The sequence below is a fragment of the Scyliorhinus canicula genome, chromosome 15, assembly GCF_902713615.1.
Source record: "Scyliorhinus canicula chromosome 15, sScyCan1.1, whole genome shotgun sequence".
Classification (NCBI taxonomy): Eukaryota; Metazoa; Chordata; class Chondrichthyes; order Carcharhiniformes; family Scyliorhinidae; genus Scyliorhinus; species Scyliorhinus canicula.
Window position 1 is genome coordinate 27,467,886 of NC_052160.1, and position 22,197 is coordinate 27,490,082.

The 22,197-nt window shown below is 50.0% G+C and overlaps 1 protein-coding gene across 6 annotated transcripts in view; it reads left to right on the forward strand.

Moving 5' to 3' along the window:
• The window catches only part of LOC119978481 (CREB-binding protein-like), a 218,298-nt gene that overhangs the window by 179,539 nt on the left and 16,562 nt on the right, over positions 1-22,197 (forward strand). For all 6 annotated transcript variants that reach the window (XM_038820142.1, XM_038820144.1, XM_038820146.1 and 3 more), the window contains one exon: positions 14,592-14,759. In XM_038820142.1, coding sequence (XP_038676070.1) covers positions 14,592-14,759 — 168 coding nt within the window. The remainder of the gene's footprint in view (positions 1-14,591; positions 14,760-22,197) is intronic.

The following is a 22,197-nucleotide window of genomic DNA, read 5'->3' on the forward strand; positions in this document are numbered from 1 at the left end:
GGCCTCACTCCACAACTCGCCACATAATACTGGTCCTAAATTGGGGCAGCAGGGTAGCATGGTGGTTAGCATAAATGCTTCACAGCTCCAGGGTCCCAGGTTCGATTCCCGGCTGGGTCACTGTCTGTGTGGAGTCTGCACGTCCTCCCCCTGTGTGCGTGGGTTTCCTCCGGGTGCTCCGGTTTCCTCCCACAGTCCAAAGATGTGCGGGTTAGGTGGATTGGCCATGCTAAATTGCCCGTAGTGTCCTAATAAAAGTAAGGTTAAGGGGGGCTGGTTGGGTTACGGGTATAGGGTGGATACGTGGGTTTGAGTAGGGTGATCATGGCTCGGCACAACATTGAGGGCCGAAGGGCCTGTTCTGTGCTGTACTGTTCTATGTTCTATGTTCTAACTCCTCCTCCCACCTAGCCTTGCATCGCTCCAGCAACATTGTTAATGCCCACAGACCAAACCCAATACACAACTTCGATTCCATCTACACTCCCATGGCTTCTTTATTACTACACCAACCCAACACTTCCGCATTAGCTGCCCAATCTTAAAATATCAGCTTCGGCAACGACAAGCCCCCTGGCTGTCTATCCCTTGAAGGACTGGCCTACAGACTTGCCCGCCCGTATAAAGGACATAATCAACTTTTCGGCTCCCCCAAAAAAGGATTTAGGTATAAAGACCAGCAAACTCTGGAACAAGAACAAAAATCTTGGGAAAATATTCTTTTTAATTGACTGGACCCTGCCCGCCAAAGACGGAGGAAGACTATCCCACCTTTGCAAATCGGTCTTGACCCTGCCTAACAAACTCACACAGTTCAGTTTATGGAGACAGGCCCAATCCCGGGCTATTGGGATTCCAGGTACCTAAAGCTGGAACCAGACTTTCAAAAAGGTAGCATCCCCAGATTAACTCCCTTCCCCGAGGGGTTTACTGGAAAACGCTCGCGTTTTTCCAAGTTTAGCTTGTCGCATTAAAAAGAGCCAACGCTGCTCAGCAGCTCCATTATATCGCCCACGATGTGGGCCGGGTCCGTCACATAAAGTAAGAGATCGGCAGCATACAGGGACACCCCTTCCCTCACTATCCCCCTCCACGTATCTGAAGCCCACAGGGCAAGGCCAAAGGCCCCATCCCCAGTGCAGCCAAGAGAGAGGACATATAATGCCTCGTTCCCCTATTTAATGAAATGAAATGAAATTAAAATCGCTTATTGTCACAAGTAGACTTCAAATGAAGTTACTGTGAAAAGCCCCTAGTCGTCACATTCCGGCACCTGTTCAGGGAGGCTGGTACGGGAAGTGGAAGTACTCTGAGCTCATGGGATTGGTGCAGACACTAGCTGTTTGTGCCTTGTACAACAGCTGTACTGAAGACACAAACTTGTGCCGCAACCCGAATCTCTCCAAGACCGCAAAAAGATACTCCTATTCTACCCTATTGAATGCCTTCTTGGCATCTAATGCAACAATCATCTCTGGATCAGGCCCCTTAGACAGGGAAAGCACCACATTTAGCAATTGGCACATATTAGATGACAATTACCGGCCTTTGACAAAACCTGTCTGATCTTCCCCAATAACCTGAGGAAGACATGGTTCCGGCCTCAGTGGTAACACCTTGGTTAGTTATCTTGGCGTCGATATTAAGTAGCGAAATTATGTAAATAGAAATAGGGATGAGGTACTAAGGAGTGATTATAGAGAGATAGAGGTTAAGAAGCAGGACCTAGAGGGTGGTAATTTTTGGATTACTTCCAGTACCACGTGCTACTGAGGATAAGAACAGAAGATGAGATAAGAACCGGCATATGAATGCGTGTCTAAAGAATTGGTACAGGGGGCAGGGATTCAGATTCTTAGATCATTGGGATTTTTTCTGGGGTAGCGGTGACCTGTTTAAGAGGGACTGGTTGCATCTGAACTGGAGAGGGACCAATACCATGTGGAGCAGTTATGCTAGTGCTTACAAGGTGGGATTAAACTAGATTGGCAGGAGGGTGGGATCTTCAGCAGGGAAACAAATTAGTGGCTGAAAGGAGATGCATACTCAGCAACGGCAAGTTGAATAGATAAGATAGGCAGGAGAACATCAGGGAAAACGTGTTGGGTTAAATTGTATCTATTTCCACGCAAGCGGGCTTCCCAGTAAGGCTGATGAACTCGGGGCATGGATAGGTTCGTGGGACAGGGTTATTATAGCCATAACTGAAACAAGGCCATGGGAGGGACAAGACTGGTAGTTTAATGTTCGAGGGTACAGATGCTTTAGGCGGACAGAGGTGGAGGAAAGAGAGGAGGGGAGTTGTATTTTTGATTAAAGGGAGTTTCACGGCAGTAGTCAGTGATGAAATAATCGAGGGATCATCCAGCGAGGCTTTGTGGGTGGAAATAAGATGGAGATGGCGACCTTATTGGGGTTGTACTATAGTCTCCCAAATAGTCAACGGGAATTAGAAGAACAAATATGCAGAGTGATTTGGGAAACTTGCAGAAGTAGTCAGGTTGTCGTAGTAGGAGTTTTAATTTTCCTAACATAGTCTGGGACTGCCATAGTGTTAAGGGCTTAGATGGGTGGAATTTGTTAAGTGTGTTCAGGGGCCTACTCGGGAAAGGGCAAAACTTGACCTAGTCTTGGGAAATAGGGCAGGGCAAGTGCATGGAAGAAAAGGGAATTAAACAAAATTCAAGAAAATACATGAGAATACATAATAGGGCAACACAAGATATACAATGTAACTACATAAGCATTGGCATCGTTTGAAGCATACAGGGTGTAGTGTTAATGAGGTCAGTCAATAAGAGGGTCATTTAGGAGTCTGGTGACAGTGGGGAAGAAGCTGTTTTGAGTCTGTTTGTGCGTGTTCTCAGACTTCTGAATCTCCTGCCCGATGGAAGAAGTTGGAAAAGTGAGTAAACTGGGTGGGAGGGATCCTTGATTATGCTGCCCGCTTTCCCCCGGCAGCGGGAGGTGTAGATGGAATCAATGGATGGAAGGCAGGTTCGTGTGATGGACTGGGCGGTATTCACGACTCTCTGAAGTTCCTCGCGGTCCTGGGCCGAGCAGTTGCCATACCAGGCTGTGATGCAGCCCGATAGGTTGCTTTCTATAGTGCATCTGTAAAAGTTGGTAAGGGTTAATGTGGACATGCCGAATTTCCTTAGTTTCCTGAGGAAGTATAGGCGCTGTTGTGCTTTCTTGGTGATAGCGTCGACGTGAGTGGACCGGGATAGATTTTTGGTGATTTGCACCCCTAGGAATTTGAAACTGCTAACCATCTCCACCTCGGCTCCGTTGATGCTGACAGGGGTGTGTACAGTACTTTGCTTCCTGAAGTCGATGACCAGCTCTTTAGTTTTGCTGGCATTGAGGGAGAGATTGTTGTCGTTACACCACTCCACTGGGTTCTCTATCTCCCTCCTGTATTCGGACTCATCGTTATTCGAGATCCAGCCCACTATGGTCGTATCGTCAGCAAACTTGTAGATGGAGTTGTAACCAAGTTTTGCCATGCAGTCGTGTGTGTACAGGGAGTAGAGTAGGGGGCTAAGTACGCAGCCTTGCGGGGCACCGGTATTGAGGACTATTGTGGAGGAGGTGTTGGTGTTCATTCTTACTGACTGTGGTCTGTTGGTCAGAAAGTCAAGGATCCAGTTGCAGAGTGGAGAGCCAAGTCCTAGGTTTTGGAGCTTTGATATGAGCTTGGCTGGGATTATGGTGTTGAAGGCGGAGCTGTAGTCAATAAATAGGAGTCTGATGTAGGAGTCCTTGTTTTCGAGATGCTCTAGGGATGAGTGTAGGGCCAGGGAAATGGCGTCTGATGTGGACCGGTTGCGACGGTATGCGAATTGAAGTGGGTCAAGGCGTTCCGGGAGTATGGAGGTGATGCGCTTCATGATCAGCCTCTCGAAGCACTTCATTACAACTGACGTCAGGGCCACCGGGCGGTAGTCATTGAAGCTTGTTTGAGGGCAAAGGGACCTCGGCAAGTGGGAGGCCTTTAAAAGTGAAGTAGCTAGAGTTCAGTGTCTATATCTTTTTCTCAGGGTAAAGGGCAAGGCTGGCAGGAGTAGAGAACCCTGGATGATGAAACATGTTGAGGTTTTGGCCAGGGAAAAGAAGAAGACATGGATCAGGTACATGCAGCTGGAATCAAGGGATTCCCTGGAGGTGTACAGGGGATACAGGAGTATACTTGAGAAGGAAATTAGGAGGGCAAAAAAGAGGTAACTTTGACTGAAAGGATTAAGGTGAATCCAAAGGGATTATTTAAGTATATTAAAGGAAAAAGAATAACTAGAGAGAGAATTAGGGACCCATCAAGGACCAAAGTGGACACGTGTGGAACCGCAGGAGATGGGCAAGGGCTCAATGAATATTTCTCCTCTGTTTACCGTGGAGAAAGCCATGAAGACTTGGGAACCTGGGAAGGTTAGTGCGATATATTGGGGACAATTTGCATTACAGTAGCGGAGGTGATGGATGTATTAAAATGTATGACAGAAAGAAGGCGATGTTGGAGAGGAACCGCAGCGAGGGAGGGCTGGCTTTGCCGAGTCTGGTCAATTATTACTGGGCGGCCAACATCGCTATGATAAGGAAGTGGATGGTGGGTACGGGGTCTATTTGGAAGCGGGTGGAGGCGGCTTTGTGCAGGGGCTCCAGTTTGGAAGCCCTGGTCACGGCTCCTCTACCGCTGCCGCCGGCCAAGTACACCACCAGCCCGGTAGTGGTGGCGACCCTGCGGATATGGGGCCAGTGGAGGAGGCATGTGGGGGAGATGGGGGCGTCTGTCTGGGTGCCAATCTGCGACAACCATCGGTTTGCCCCCAGCAGTGTGGATGGGGGGTTCCGAGTATGGCGGCGAGCAGGGGCGGGAAGGGTGGGTGATATGTTCCTGGAAGGGAGCTTCGCGAGTTTGAGGAGCTTGGAGGAGAAATTTGGGTTGGTAAGGGGAAATGATTTTAGATACTTACAGTTTCGGGACTTTGTTCGTAGACAGGTCCCATCTTTCCCGCGCCTCCCGCCAATGGGGATCCTCGACAGAATAGTCTCTAGGAGGGAAGAAGGGGAGGGCAGAGTCTCGGGTATATCTAAGGTGCTCATGAGGGAGGAAGGGTCCCAGACAGAGGAACTGAAACTTAAATGGGAGGAGGAGATAGGCGGGGAAATGGAGGATGGGCTGTGGGCAGAGGCCCTGAGTAGGGTAAACTCGACCGCGACATGTGCTAGGCTTGGGCTGATCCAATTTAAGGTCGTTCACCGGGCCCATATGACGGTGGCTCGGATGAGCAAATTTTTCGGGATAGAGGACAAATGCGCTAGGTGCGCGGGAGGACCAGCGAACCATGTTCACATGTTTTGGGCATGCCCTGAGCTGAGGGGGTACTGGGAGGGATTTGCGGGGGTCATGTCCCAGGTGCTAAAAACAAGGGTGGTGATGAGTCCAGGGGTGGCAATTTTTGGGGTTTCGAAAGACCCGGGCGTCCAGGGGGAGAAAGAGGCCGATGTGCTGGCCTTTGCTTCCCTGATAGCCCGGCGACGAATATTATTGGCGTGGAGGGACTCAAAGCCCCCGAAGACCGAGTGGTGGCTTGCGGACATGTCGAGTTTCCTGGGGATGGAAAAAATTAAGTTCGCCTTGAGGGGATCTGTGCAGGGGTTCACCCGGAGGTGGCAACCATTTATTGACTTCTTTGCGGGAGAGTGAGCGTCAGCAGGGGGGTGGGGGGTAGAGTAGAGTAGGAAGGAAAATATGGCGGGTAGTACCGGTGGGAGGGGAGCGGGCTTGTGCAATATGTTACGATGGAAGTATTGAAAGTACGTGGATGTTTGCACATTTTTGCCTTTTTTGCTCCCTTTCTGATGATGTCTGTAACTGTTTATAAAGCCAAAAACTACCTCAATAAAATTGTTTATTAATAAAAAAAAAAATGTATGACAGTGAGGACAAGTGCTGGAGGGCCCGCAAATGATGTCCACATGTTTTGGGCATATCCGAAGCTTGGGCTTCTGGCATGGATTTGCCGACGTCATGTCCACAGTGCTAAAAACAAGGGTGGCCCCGAGTCCAGAGATGGCGATCTTTGGAGTGTCGTACGATCCAGGTGGCGAGAGAGGCTGACGTTTTGGCCTTTGCCTCCTTGGTAGCCCGGAGACAGATCCTATTATCGTGGAATGACTCGAAGCCCCCGAAATCGGGGATATGGGTTAGCGACATGGCTGGGTGAGAAAATTTAATTTGCCCTGAGAGGCTCAATGTTAGGGTTCGTCTGGAGGTAGCAGCCTTCTCCAGGGAAAACAAAACTGTTAGCAGATACAATGGGGGGTGGGGGGGTTAGTTTAGTTTAGTTTATGCTCTGAACTATGTTTACATTTGTATTTTTTGTTATCATAAAATCATAAATGCCTTAATAAAATGTTTTTTTTAAATGTATGACAGTGGATAAATCTCCTGGCCCTGACCAAGAACACTGTGTGAGACTAGAGAAGAAATTGCAGGTGCCCTGGCTGAGATATTTGCATTATCGTTAGCCGCGGGTGAGGTACCAGAAGACTGGAGAGTAGCAAATGTGCCCTTATTTAGGAAGGGTTGCATAGAAAAACCTGGGAATTATAGACCAGTAAGCCTAACATCTGTGGTGGGTAAGTTACTAGAGAGAATTCTGAGGGATAAGATATACAGGCATTTGGTAAGATGGGTTTGATTAGGAGTAGTCAACACGGCTTTGTCCATGGGAGAATCATGACATACAAATTTGTTAACAGTTCTTTGATGGTGTGACCAGGAAGGTTGATGAGGACAGGGCGATAGACGTAGTCCATATGGACTTCAGTAAGACCTTTGGTCCAGTTTCACATGGTATTTACTATTATTTAGAAAAACATAGTTTGATTAAAGATAGTCAGCACAGCTTTGTGAGGGGCAGGTCATGCCTCACAAGCCTCATTGAATTCTTTGAGGATCTGACGAGACACACTGATGAAGGTCGGGCAGTGGATGTGGTGTATATGGATTTCAGTAAGGCATTTGATAAGGTTGCCCATGGAAGTCTCATTCAGAAAGTTAGGGGGCATGGGATACAGGTAAATTTGGCTGTCTGGATACAGAATTGGGTGGCCGAAAGAAGACAGCGAGTGGTAGTGAATGGAAAGTATTCCATCTGGAGGTTGGTGACCAGTGGTATCCCGCAGGGCTCTACCCTGGGACCTCTGCTCTTTGTGCTTTTCATAAATGACTTGAATGAGGAAGTGGAATGGTGGGTTAGTAAGTTTGTCGATGACACAAAGATTGGTGGAGTTGGAGATAGAACATAGAACAGTACAGCACAGAACAGGCCCTTCAGCCCTCAATGTTGTGCCGAGCCATGATCACCCTACTCAAACCCACGTATCCACCCTATACCCGTAACCCAACAACCCCCCCCTTAACCTTACTTTTTTTTATTAGGACACTACGGGCAATTTAGCATGGCCAATCCACCTAACCCGCACATCTTTGGACTGTGGGAGGAAACCGGAGCACCCGGAGGAAACCCACGCACACAGGGGGAGGACGTGCAGACTCCTGTGTCGAGGTTACAACAGGACATTGACAGGATGCAGAACTGGGCTGAGAAGTGGCAGATGGAGTTCAACCTAGATGGCAGCATGGTAGTACAAGTGGCGAGCACTGTGGCTTCACAGCGCCAGGGTCCCAGGTTCAATTCCCCACTGGGTCACTGTCTATGCGGAGTCTGCACGTTCTCCCCGTATGCATGGGTTTCCTCCAGTTTCCTCCCACAGTCCGAAGACATACAGGTTAGGTGAATTGGACATGCTAAATTGCCCTTAGTGTCCAAGGGGTTATTGGGTTACGTGAATAGGGTGGAAGTGAGGGCTTAAGTGGTTCAGTGCAGACTTGAAGGGCCGAATGGCCTCCTGCACTGTATGTTCTATGTTCTAGATAAATGTGAAGTGATTCATTTTGGAAAGTCGAATTTGAATGCTGAATGCAAGGTTAAAGGCAGGATTCTTATAAGTATGGAAGAACAGAGGGATCTTGGGGTCCACGTACATAGATCCCTTAAAGTTGCCACACAGGTTGATAGAATGCATAACGTTGGCTTTCATTAACAGGGGGATTGAGTTTAAGAGCCGCAAGCTTTTGCTGCAGCTTTATAAAACCCTGGTTAGACCACACCTGGAATATTGTGTCCAATTCTGGTCGCCTCATAGGAAGGATGTGGATGCTTTGGAGAGGGTGCAAAGGAGATTTACCAGAATGCTGCCTGAACTGGAGGCATGTCTTATGAAGAAAGGTTGAGAGAGGTGACTTGATAAAGGTGTACAAGATGATGAGAGGTATGAATAGCGTGGATAGCCAGAGACTTTTCCCCAGGGCTGGAATGGCTGTCGCGAGGGGACATAATTTTAAGATGATTGGAGGAAAAGATCAGGGAGATGTCAGAGGTAGGGTTGTTACACAGAGAGTGATGGGGGTGTGGAATGCACTGCCAATGGAGGTGGTGGAGTCAGAGCATTAGAGACATTTCAGCGACTTTTGGACAGGCACATGGACAGCAGTAAATTGAAGGGGTGTAAGTTAGGATAAATGGTCGACCCAACATCGTGGCCGAAGGGCCTGTGCTGTACAGTTCTATGTTCTATGGTAGGCTGGTAGGCTGCTCTGGAAGGTTAGATCACATGGAATCCAAGGAGAGCTGGCAAATTGGAATTGACTTGATGGTAAGGAAGCACTTGGTAATGGTGGAAGGATGCTTGTTGGGACTGGAGGTCTGTAACTAGCAGTGTGCCTCAGGGGTCAGTGCTGGGCCCATTGCTGTTTGTTATCTATATCAATGATTTTGATGAGAATGTACAAGACATGATCAGTAAGTTTGCAGATTACACTAAAATAGGTGGTATTGTAGCCAGTGAGGAAGGTTATCAAAAAATTGCAGCAGGATCTTGATCAGCTGGAGAAGTGGTCCAAGAAATGGCAAATGGAATTCAATACAGATAAGTGTGAGGTGTTGCATTTTGAAATGAAATGAAATGAAATTTTGGAAAGGCAAATCAAGGTATGACTTTCACGGTGAATGGTAGGACCTTAGGGAGTATCGTGGAACAGAGGGACCTTGGAGTTCAGGTGCACGGTTCTCTAAATGTAGATAGGGCAGTGAAGAAGGCTTTTTGCATGCTAGCCTTCATCAGTAGAAGTTGGGAAGTTATGTTGCAGTTGTACAGGACTTTGGTGAGGCTGCACCTGGAGTATTGTGTTCAGTTTTGGTTGCCTTGCTATCGGAAAGATGTTATTAAACTGGAGAGAATGCAGAAGAGATTTACAAGGCTGTTGCCAGGACTCGAGTGTCATTTGAGAGTACCTTTATGAAATGGGTGTTTATAAATGGGTGTGTATATAAATATCTGTCGTGAGAGTTCCTTTAAGAAATGGGTGTTTATTACTGCAGTGATGTCAGAGTGGGTGGAGCTGGGCTGTTCGTCAGCCTTTTACTTTCGCTTTAGGCTTTTTGCTGCAGGGTGGGTTTGGTTTCATTTTAGTTTTGGAGAAGCTGCAATCACAGCAGGATGTGTGTAAATCTCTGCAAGCTTATGAGTGTCCATTTGCTGATTTCAATGTGGTAACTGTTCTCAGTAGTGAATTTAAACCTGAGGTGCTTCTGTACAAGGTTTTGTTTTAAGTCTTATGGATTTTAAAAGGAAGGCTTAAAGGATTATTTAGTGTTGTAGTCTTTGGGGGTTGTATTTGAATTAATGGTTGCTAAGACGTTCACTGTATGTTTTAAAAAGGTTAACTTGAGTTCATATAATAAACATTATTCTGCTTTAAAAATACTTTTCCATTTCTGCTGTACCACACCTGTAGAGTGGGCCGTGTGCTCCCCATACCACAATCTATTAAAAGTTGTGGGTCAGGTGAACTCCTTGATACACTTTGGGGTTCTCTAAACCCTGGCCCATAACACAAGGGACTGAGTTATAGTGAGAGATTGGATAGGCTAGGACATTTTCTTTCGAGCGTAGGAGACTGTGGGATGATCTTAGAGGTATATAAGATCATGAGAGGCATGGATAGGGTGAATGCACTCAGTCTTTTTCCCAGAGTTGGGGATTGAGAAGTAGAGGACAAAGGTTTACGGTAAAAGGGGAAAGAATTAATGGAAACCTGAGGAGCAACCTTTTTACACAGAGGATGGTATGTATGTGGAATGAGCTGCCAGAGGAAGTGGTTGAGGCAGAGACATTGACAGAATGTAAAAATGTAAAAAAGCACTTGGACAGATACATGGATAGGAAAGGTTTGGAAACACATGGGTCAAATGCAGGCAAATGGGGTTAGCTTAGAGGGGCTTTTGGTTGGTATGGACCAGTTTGGGCCGATGGGCTTGTCTCCGTGCTGGAGATTCTGTGATTCTATGAAATAGGGCGGTACGGCCCACATTCCACGGGGTCCTTATCCTTTATTTGATAGAAGTGAAATTGATGCATGCACCAGCATCTCAGGTAGGGAACCTCTTGTCACCGAGTCCTCAAACATCCCCAATAATAACAGCACCAGCTGTCTACCAAACTTCTTGTAAAACGCAACAGGGAACCCATCTTGCCCCAAGGTCTTACCTGTCTACATCCATCCTATTGCTATCAAGACCACGCCGATTCATAAGCGGATGTGGCAGGACAGACTTAGATTTGATCTTTTGGTTGTGGGATCGCTTAGCTTTGTCTATCACTTGCTGCTTGTGTTGTTCGGCATGTAAGTAGTCCTGTATTATAGATTCAGGTTGACACCTCCCATTTCTTTATGTTTGGTGGTAATGATAGAGTGTGAGATATGCCGGGCCATGAGGTGACAGATTGTGGCTGAGTACAACTCTGCTGCTACTGATGGCCCACAGCACCTCATGGATGCCCAGTCTTGAATTGCTAGATCTGCAATTTAGCACGGTGGTAGTGCCACACAACGAAATGGAGGGTATCCTCAATGTGAAGACGGGACATTGAGCCGTAGTCATTCTACCGATACTGCCATGGACCGATGCGTCTGCAGCAGGCAGGTTGGTGAGGATGAGGTCCAGTATGTTTTTCTCTCTTGTTGGTTCCCTCACCACCTTTCACAGAGCTATGTCTATGAGCTATGTCGTTTAAGACTTGACCAGCTTAGTCAGTAGTGGTGCTATGGAACCACTCTTGGTGAAGCCCCCTACCCAGAGTACATTCTGTGCCCTTTCCACCCTCTGTGCTTGCACCAAGTGATATTCAACATTGTGGAGTACTGATTCATCAGCTGATGTGGTAACCAGCAGAAGCCCCATGAAGCTATGAGATTTCATGGGGTCTTGAGTCAATGTTGAAGACTTCCAGGACAACTCCCTCCAGACTGTGCCACCACCTCTGCTGGTGGTGGTCGTGTCTGGGACATGTGAATATGACTATACAGTAGTCCCCCGTTATACCGCGCTCCGCAATACCGCGGTTCGCGATATACCGCGGGGGGGAATTATGGACCCCAACTGTCAGTTGTGTCAATTTCAGCGGCCGGCTGATTATTTCAGTGAGAGCAGCTTCCCTCGCTGGATCAAAGTGAGCCGGCCGCTGAAATTGACACTGCCTGCTGCTCTCTCCCTCCAATCAGAAACATTAAAACTTAAAAGTTGGATTGGAGGAAGAGAGCAGCGGGCAGTGTCAATTTCAGCGGCCGGCTCACTTTGATCCAGAGAGGGAAGCTGCTCTCACTGAAATAATCAGCCGGCCGCTGAAATTGACACTGCTGAGGGGGGGGCGGGTGTTGGGGGGGAGAAGAGGGGGGGCGGGTGTTGGGGGGGGTGTTGGGCGGGGGGGGGGGGGGGGCCGGTGTGGGGGAGACCCCCCTGGGGGTGTGGGGGAGACCCCCCTAGGGGTGTGGGGGAGAGAGGGTGGACCTGCGGGTGTTGGGGGAGAGAGGGTGGACCTGCGGGTGTTGGGGGAGAGAGGAGGGCCCTGCGGGGTGTTGGGGGGGGGGAGAGGTGGGGGGGGAGAAGAGGGGGGGCGGGTGTTTGGGGGGGGGGGAGAAGAGGGGGGGCGGGTGTTTGGGGGGGAGGGAGAGGATCGCAAGATGGCGAGGTTTTTGCACTGAATTGATCCCTTAAGTGATGCTGTTTGGAGCTCCTTGGTCCTGATAGGGTCATCCATGACAGCAAGGTTGGTGTGGGGGGGGGGGGGGGGGGGGGGGGGGGGAGAGAAGAGGGGGGCGGGTGTTGGGGGGGGAGAGGAGGGGGGCGGGTGGGGGGAGAGGAGGGGGGGCGGGTGTGGGGGAGACCCCCCTGGGGGTGTGGGGGAGACCCCCTGGGGGTGTGGGGGAGAGAGGGTGGACCTGCGGGTGTTGGGGGAGGAGAGGAGGGGGTCGGGTGTTGGGGGGGAGAAGAAGAGGGGGGCGGGTGTTGGGGGGGAGAAGAGGGGGGGCGGGTGTTTGGGGGGGGGAGAAGAGGGGGAGCGGGTGTTTGGGGGGGGGGGGAGAAGAGGATCGCAAGATGGCGAGGTTTTTGCACTGAATTGATCCCTTAAGTGATGCTGTTTGGAGCTCCTTGGTCCTGATAGGGTCATCCATGATAGCAAGGTTGGTGTGGGGGGGGGGGGGGGGGGAGAAGAGGGGGCGGGTGTTGGGGGGGAGAGGAGGGGCTGCGGGTGTTGGGGGGGAGAGGAGGGGCTGCGGGTGTTGGGGGGGGAGAGGAGGGGCTGCGGGTGTTGGGGGGGAGAGGAGGGGGGCGGGTGTTGGGGGGAGAGGAGGGGGGCGGGTGTTGGGGGGGGGAGAGGAGGGGGGGGGGTGTTGGGGGGGGGAGAGGAGGGGGGCGGGTGTTGGGGGGGAGAGGAGGGGGGCGGGTGTTGGGGGGGAGAGGAGGGGGGCGGGTGTTGGGGGGAGAGGAGGGGGGCGGGTGTGGGGGAGACCCCCCTGGGGGTGTGGGGGAGACCCCCCTGGGGGTGTGGGGGGACACCCCCCTGGGGGTGTGGGGGAGAGAGGGTGGACCTGCGGGTGTTGGGGGAGAGAGGAGGGCCCTGCGGGTGTTGGGGGACGGGGGAGGAGAGGGGGGGGGAGGGGGCGAGCCGGAGGGTGTGGGGAGGGGGCGAGCCGGAGGGTGTGGGGGGAGAGGGGGCAAGCCGGAGGGGAAAAAAAGAAATTGACACTGCCGGCTGCTCTCTCCCTCCAATCAGAAACATTAAAACTTAAAAGTTGGATTGGAGGGAGAGAGCAGCGGGCAGTGTCAATTTCAGCGGCCGGCTGATTGTTTCAGTGAGAGAGCAGCTTCCCTCTCCGGATCAAAGTGAGCCGGCCGCTGAAATTTTAATTGGATCCACGATGGGGGTTTTGCTGTGGATCTGAAGTCATATGTAGGCCACACCAGTTGAGGACTGCCGATTACCTTTCCCAAAGGGCATTAGTGAACCAGCTGGTGTTTTTACGACAATCAACGACTGTTTTATCCTCATCATCAGACTTTTAATTCCAGATATTGGATTCAATTACCACCATCTTCCATGGCGGGATTCACACCCGGGTCCCCAGAGTATTACCCTGGGTACTCTGGATCACCAGTCCAATGGACAATACCACTACGCCATTGCCTCAAATTGATACTATCCATTCAAACTACAAAAATATCTGTATATGTAATAACCTGAATGGTTCCTTCAGACACATGTATGTTCTCCATCTTACCCAAGAGCCAGGGCAAACTACATCACCTGTTAATAAGAGTGCACTGCACAAGGCCTGTAACAACTTAAATTCTTCTCTGGTTTATAATAATACAGTTGTATGGTAGGTAGCTTTAAAGTATTTAATGTTCAGGATGGAAAATCATATTAATTGATGCATGAAAAGAGAAATTTTCTGCCAGGTTAAAATTTTACAGTATGTTATGATTCAAGCATTTTACAACACACTTTCCCAACAGTTTCAGATCACTTCCTGTGCATTGACCTTGAGGCCATGAATTAAGAAGGCTAACTTTGTTTGTTGATAGTCCCTTATATCCATACACTGCTCAATTCCTCCTGCTTAAACTTGATTACAGAATAGTTCATTCAAACAATCAGTTATCTATTTCATAGAGTGCAGAAGAAGGCCATTTGGCCCAACGATTCTCTCTCTCACTAAACCAAGTGATTTTAAATGCAGATTATTTTTTGAAGTCAGCCAAATTAATCTGATTGGCGTTCATAACTAGCACAAGACTCATACAAATGCTTTGTTATCCAGCTAGCACTTACAGCTCAACAAATTACTCTGAATACAGTGAAACATGAAACTTTCTGTAACTTATCAAAAACTGGGGAAAAAAAGCTTATCTTAAATATAGGGAAAGTTTCCCATATTCAGAGGTGACTTCCTAAAAAATAGTGATAATTAGATTTGAGGCAAATTAATCTTCTTTAATAATATATATTTGGTTGTGGAAGGTAACATGTTTCTGCCCATTGAAATAACATACTATTCAATTCTATGCCATTCCTTGACCAATCTTCCCTACTTGTACAAGATTAAACAAAGGCTCCTTTGCTTCATGTAGCCCAAGAAATTGCATGTGTTTGTTTATTTCTTCTTACTTTCCTGGCAGGATATCTTCAAACAAGCGACAGAGGACCGGCTGACCAGTGCAAATGAGTTGCCTTATTTTGAGGGTGACTTTTGGCCCAATGTCCTGGAAGAAAGCATAAAAGAGTTGGAGCAAGAAGAAGAAGAACGCAAGAGGGAAGAGAACAGCATACCCAGTGAAATCCCTGATGTGAGTTTTGTGGGGAGACTGACCTCATGATTTTCTGGATCACTGTTACTTTGATTAGATTGGAGAAGATTAAGAAGTCACATGGACTCAAAACATTAACTGTGCACTCTCTCCACAGATGCTGCCAAACCTGCTGAGTTTATCCAGCATTTTCTGTTACTTAAAATTAAGAGAAGATTTGAGATAGATGCTCAAAATCATGAGGGGTTTTTAAACAGAATAGATAGGGAGAAACCTATCCTGCTGGTAAAGGATCAAGAACCAGAAGGCACCAATTATAGGTACTTTGCACAAAAAGCAATGGCTACAATTTTGGTCCCCCTACCTAAGAAAGGATATACTTGCCATAAAGGGAGTGCAGCGAAGGTTCACTGGGGTTGACGGGACTATCCTACGAGGATAGATTGGTTTGACTGGGCCTATATTCACTTGGGTTTAGAAGCATGAGAGGCGATCTGATTGAAAAGTATAAAATTCTAACAGAGCTGGACAGACTAGATGCAGGGAGGCTGTTTTCCCTGGTTGGGGAACCTGGAACCAGGGGCACAGTCTCAGGATACGGAGTAGACAATTTAAGAATGAGATGAGGAAATGTTTATTCACTCAACGGATAGTGAACCTGTAGAATTCTTTACCACATCATGCTGTGGAGGCCAAGTCACTGAATGTACTCAAGAAAGCAATAGATACTTTTTTTAGAATTTAATGGCATCGAGGGGTATGGGGAGAAAACAGGAATGTGGCATTGAGATCAAGCATCAGCCATGATCATATTGAATGGCAGGACAGGCTCAAAGTACTGAATGGCCTACTCCAGCTCCTAGTTTCTATGAAAAACTTTTTTCCCTGTAGTGAGTGGTTAGGATCTGGAATGCAGGCCAGAGAGTGTATAATGGAGGCAAATTCAATCCTGGATTTAAAGAGAAAATTGAATTATTATCTCAAAAGTAATATTTGCAGTAGGGTGGGAAGAGGTAGGATGGGGAGGGAGATGAGGGGGATGGTTGAGACAGGATTAGTTAGTGGGGGGAGGGGGCTGGCGAACTGTGTATGTAAGTCATGTTGACTGGGTGTGGTTGTTGGTTGGGTGGGTGTTTCTTACTTTGTTGTTTTTACTCTTGAAAAGTGTTTTTTTAAAAAACAACAATATTTGCAGGATAAAGGCAAGGACTAGGTGAGTTGCTCCCACAGAGAGCAGACACTAGCGTGATGGACTGAATGGCCTATTTCTATGCTGTAACCATTCTGTAGTTCTGCAATGAAGATTTGCTTTAGTCTTCACATACAAGCTGGAAACCAATGAGGAATCTCACCAATCTGCAGTTGATGCCTTGCTGACCACCTGATATTTTGCAAGCAGCACTTTTCCTTGTTCCTGCTGTTCAAATTCAGTCGTAGCGAGCAAATAAAAATTCTTGCATGGGGAATGGGAGCACTCGTTTCAAGTTTTGCATCTCATATGACCCAACCTTGATTTTACAAACTGATCTTTTTCACCACATTTTTTCTTAAAAATAATTTTTATTCAAATTTTCACATTTTCACAAAAAAGAAAACAGTAACAGAAAATTCTAAGAACAAACCCCCCCCCCCCCCCCCCCCCCCCCCCCCCCCCCCCCCCCCGCCCCCGTGTATACAAAAGAGAAAAAATAAATAAACGGCCGTCGTTGGCAAAGATTCAAACCCCCCCCCCACCCTACCCTCGGGTTGCTGCTGACCTTTTGATTTTACCGTTCTGCCAGGAGATCTAGGAATGGTTGCCATCTCCTGAAAAACCCCTGCACTGACCCCCTTAGGGCAAATTTCACCCTCTCCAATTTAATAAACCCCGCCATATTGTTGACCCAGACCTCCACGCTTGGGGGTCTCGCATCCTTCCACTGAAGAAGAATCCTCCACCGGGCTACTAGGGACGCAAAGGCCAGAACACCGGCCTCTTTCGCCTCCTGCACTCCCGGCTCCACTGCAACCCCAAATATTGCGAGTCCCCAGCCTGGATTGACCCTGGATCCTACCACCCTCGATACCGTCCTTGCTACACCCTTCCAAAATTCCCCCAGTGCTGGGCATGCCCAGAACATGTGGACATGGTTTGCTGGGCCCCCAGAGCACCTAATACACCTGTCCTCGCTCCCAAAAAACCGGCTCATCCTTGTCCCGGTCATATGAGCCCTATGCAGCACCTTAAACTGTATGAGGCTAAGCCTCTCACAAGAAGAGGAGGAGTTCACCCTTTCCAGGGCATCCGCCCACGTTCCCTCCTCAATCTCCTCACCCAACTCCTCCTCCCATTTACCTTTCAGCTCCTCCACCGAGGCCTCGTCTACCTCCTGCATCACCTGGTACGCTTCCGAGATCCTCCCCTCTCCAACCCACACCCCCGAGAGCACCCTGTCCTGAACCCGACGCGGCGGCAGCAGAGGGAACCCTGCCGCCTGACAAACGCCCTTACTTGCATGTACCTAAAGGTGTTCCCCGGGGGGAGCCCAAACTTCCCTTCCAGCTCACCCAGGCTCGCAAACTTCCCGTCTATGAACAGGTCCCCCAGCCTCCTGACACCTGCCCTGTGCCAACTCAGGAACCCGCCATCAATTCTCCCCGAAACAAACCGGTGGTTCCCCCGTATCGGGGACCCCATCGAGGCCCCCACCTCCCTCCTGTGCCTCCTCCATTGCCCCCAAATCTTGAGGGTAGCTGCCACCACCAGGCTCGTGGTATACCTCGTTGGAGGGAGCGGCAGAGGCGCCGTTACCAGCGCTTCCAGGCTCGTGCCCACACAGGATGCCATCTCCATCCTCTTCCATGCTGCCCCCTCCCCATTCATTACCCACTTTCGCTGCATTGGCAACCCAATAATACCCACAGAGGTTAGGCAACGCCAGCCCCCCCCCCATCCCTGTCCCGCTCCAAGAACACCCGTTCAACACCTTGGAGTCCCGTGTGCCCGCACAAACCCTGTTAACCCGCCTAAAAAAGGCCTTCGGGATAAGGATGGGGAGGCACTGGAACAGGAACAGAAACCTCGGGAGCACCGTCATCTTAACTGACTGCACCCTACCCGTCAGAGACAGCGGCAGCATGTCCCACCTCTTAAACTCCTCCTCCATTTGCTCCACCAGCCTTGTGAGGTTAAGCTTATGCAAGGCCCCCCAGCTCCTGGCCACCTGAACCCCCAAGTACCTGAAGCTCCTCTCCGCCCTTTTCAGTGGGAGCCTCCCAATCCCCCCCTCCTGGTCCCCCGGGTGTACCACAAACAGCTCGCTTTTCCCAATGTTAAGCTTATACCCTGAGAAATCCCCAAATTCCCGGAGAATCCCCATCACCACCGGCATTCCCTCCACCGGGTCCGTCACATACAACAAAAGGTCGTCCGCGTAGAGCGACACTCGGTGCTCCTCCCCACCCGGTCCAGCCCCCTCCAATCCCCCGACTCACTCAGCGCCATAGCCAGGGGTTCAATTGCCAGCACAAAAAGTAGGGGGGACAGGGGACACCCCTGCCTCGTCCCTCGATATAATCAAAAATACTCCGACCTCCTCTTATTCGTGGCCACACTCGCCATCAGGGCCTGATACAACAGCCTCACCCAACTGACAAACCCATCCCCAAACCCGAACCTTTCCAGCATCTCCCACAAGTACCCCCACTCGACCCTATCAAAGGCCTTCTCTGCATCTAGCGCCACCACTATCTCCGCCTCCCCTTCTACCGCCGGAATCATTATAACGTTCAAGAGCCTCCGTATATTAGTGTTCAGCTGCCTCCCCTTCACAAACCCCGTTTGATCCTCGTGAATAACCTGCGGCACACAGTCCTCTATCCTCGTGGCTAAGATCTTTGCCAACAACTTGGCGTCCACATTCAAGAGTGAGATCGGCCCTGTATGACCCACACTGCAGGTGATCCTTGTCTCACTTAAGAATCAAGGAGATCAGTGCCCGAGACATCGTCGGGGGCAAAGCCCCCCACCCCCTTGCCTCGTTAAAGGTCCTAACTAACAGGGGGCCCAGCAGGTCCGCATACGTCTTGTAAAATTCAACCGGGAACCCATCCGGCCCCGGCGTCTCCCCCGACTGCATGTTCCCTATCCCTTTGACCAGCTCCTCAAGCTCAACTGGCGCCTCCAGACCCTCCACCCGTCCTCCTCCGCCCTGGGAAACCTCAGCCGGTCCAAAAAGCGCCCCATCCCCCCCCCTCCTCCGCCGGAGGTTCGGACCGATATTGTCTCTCATAAAAGTCCCTGAAGACCCCATTAATGTCTACCCCCCTCCGCACCACATTTCCTCCCCGATCCTTAACACCACCAATCTCTCTGGCCGCATCCTGCTTACGGAGCTGGTGTGCCAGTATCCTGCTCGCCTTCTCCCCATACTCGTACACCGCACCCTGAGCCTTTCTCCATTGAGCCTCCGCCTTCCTGGTGGTCAACAAGTCGAACTCAGCCCGAAGGCTGCGCCGCTCCCTCAGCAATCCCTCCTCCGGGGCCTCCGCGTACCTCCTGTCCACCCTCACCATCTCCCCCACCAATCTCTCCCTTTCTCTCTGCTCCCCTCTCTCCCTGTGGGCCCGAATGGAGATCAACTCCCCCCCCCCCCCCCCCCCCCCCCCAACCACCGCCTTCAGCGCCTCCCAGACCGTCCCCACTCGGACCTCCCCATAATCGTTGGCCTCCAGATACCTCTCGATACATCCTCGAACCCGCCCCCTCACCACCTCGTCCGCCAGCAGCCCCACCCCCAAGCGCCACAACGGCCGCTGGTCCCTCTCCTCCCCCAGCTCGAGGTCCACCCAATGCGGGGCATGGTCCGAAATGGCTATCGCCGAGTACTCAGCATCTACTACCCTCGCAATCAGCGCCCTACTCAAAACGAAAAAAATCGATCCGGGAGTAGGCCTTATGCACATGGGAGAAGTATGAAAATTCCCTGGCCCTCGGCCTCCCGAACCTCCATGGATCCACCCCTCCCATCTGGTCCATAAACCCCCCCTCAGCACCTTAGCCGCCACAGGCCTCCTACCTGTCCTGGAACTGGATCGATCCAGTGGCGGATCCAGCACCGTGTTGAAATTCCCCCCCCCCCCCATTATCAGGCCCCCCCGCCTCCAAATCTGGAATCCGGCCCAACATGTGCCGCAAGAAACCCGCATCATCCCGATTGGGGCGTATACATTGACCAGCACCACCCGCTCCCCCTGCAGCTTGCCGCTCACCATCACGTACCTCCCGCCGCTGTCTGCCACCACACTCGACGCCTCAAACGACACCCTCTTCCCCACCAGGATCGCCATCGAATGAAACACTTGGCCCACCCACCCCTTCCTCAACCTAACCTGATCCGCCACCTGAAGCATAGCCACGTCCGCCTTCAGCCCCCTCAGGTGTGCGAGCACGCGGGACTGTTTGACCGGCCCATTCAGTCCCCTCACATTCCAGGTGATCAGCCAGATCGGAGGGCCACCTGCCCCCCTCCCCCGTCGACTAGCCATCACCCTTCCGTAATCCGCCACGTCCCCGCTCAGCCCGTTCCCCACAGCGACAGACCCCCATCCCGACCCCCTCTGCACGCTCCAGCTCCTTCTTGGCCATTCCAGCAGCAACCCGGTATCCCCTCCGTAAGTCAGCCGACTTCTACTGACCCCGGCTCTTTTTCACCACATTTAAACAATGCAGAATCTGTGATGGGAAATTTGAAATTCAGTCTTCACGTGGAATCAGCGGAGAGGCTCATTATTTTGGTTATGATTGCCCTTCAGAACCTGGTGGCCATTTGAAATTGTGACTCACATTTTAATCACTGCTGTGGTACTGGTCTAATGTGAATTTAGATCCTGGTTAATTGGATCAAGAGCAAAAAATGCTTGAAGTGCAATATTGCAGCTGGCACAAAGAGAATACTGTTTTTTTAAATCTAGAGTACCCAATTCATTTTTTCCAATTGCGGGGCAATTTAGCGTGGCCAATCCACCAACCATGCACATCTTTGGGTTGTGGGGGTGAAACCCACGCAGACATGGGGAGAATGTGCAAACTCCACATGGACAATGACCCGGGGCGGGATCAAACCTAGGTTCTTGGCTCCATGATGCAGCAGTGCTAACCACAACGCCACCATGCTGCCCCCAGGCCTTGGTTATTTGCAATCTGAATGACTTAGATGAAGTTGATAGTAATGTATACAATTTGCAGATGTTACAAAGCTAAATGGGAATAAAGGCTATGAGGACGACACACAAGACTAAAGAGATACAAGACCATAGACCGTGAGACATAGGAGCAGAATTAGGCCACTCAGGCCCATCGAGTCTGCTCCGCCATTCAATCATGGCTGATATTTTCTCATCGCCATTCTCCTGCCTTCTCCCATACCCCCTGACCCCCTTATTAATCAAGAACCTATCTATCTCTGTCTTAAAGATACAGTGGTTTTGCCTCCACAGCCTTCTGCAGCAAAGAGTTCCACAGATTCACCATCCAGCTGAAGAAATTCCTCCTCATTTCTATTTTAAAGGATCGCCATTTAGTCTGAGATGTTGTCCTCTGGTTCTAGTTTCTCCTACAAGTGGAAACATCCTCTCCACATCCACTCTATCCAGGCCTCGCAGTATTCTGTATGTTTCAATAAGATCCCCCCTCATCCTTCTAAACTCCAATGAGTACAGACCTCATACGACAAGTTCTTTATTCCAGGGATCATTCTTGTAAACCTCCACTGGACCCTTTCCAAGGCCAGCACATCCGTCCTTAGATGCGGGGCCCAAAACTGCTCACAATACTCCAAATGGGGCCTTATACAGCCTCAGAAGTACCTTCCTAGTCTTGTATTCTAGCCATGACATGAATGCTAACATTGCATTTGTCGTCTTAACTGCCGACTGAACCTGCATGTTAACCTTAAGAGAATCGTGAACAGGGATTCCCAAGTCCCTTTGTGCTTCTGATTTCCTAAGCATTTCCCCATTTAGAAAATAGTCTGTGCCTAAATTCCTCCTTCCAAAGTGCATAACCTCACACTTTTCCACATTGTATTTCATTTGCCACTTTATTGCCCACTCTCCTAGCTTGTCCAAATCCTTCTGCAGCCCCCTTGCTTCCTCAATACTACCTGTCCCTCTACAGATCTTTGTATCATCTGCAAACTTGGCAACAGTGCCTTCAGTTCCTTCTTCCAGATCATTAATGTATATTCTGAAAAGTTGTGGTCCCAGCACAGATCCCTGAGGCAAACCACTAGTCACCGGCTGCCCTTCACAAGCTGTTCCAAAAAACTATCTCTTCGACATCCCATAAATTCCTTTTCTTGGGATCCACGACCAACCTGATTTTCCCAGACCACCTGCATATTAAAGTCCCCCATGGTTATTGTAATAGTGCCTTTTTTACGCGCCTTTTCTATCTCCTGATTTATTTTCTGCCCCCACCCTGGCTACTGCTGTACAT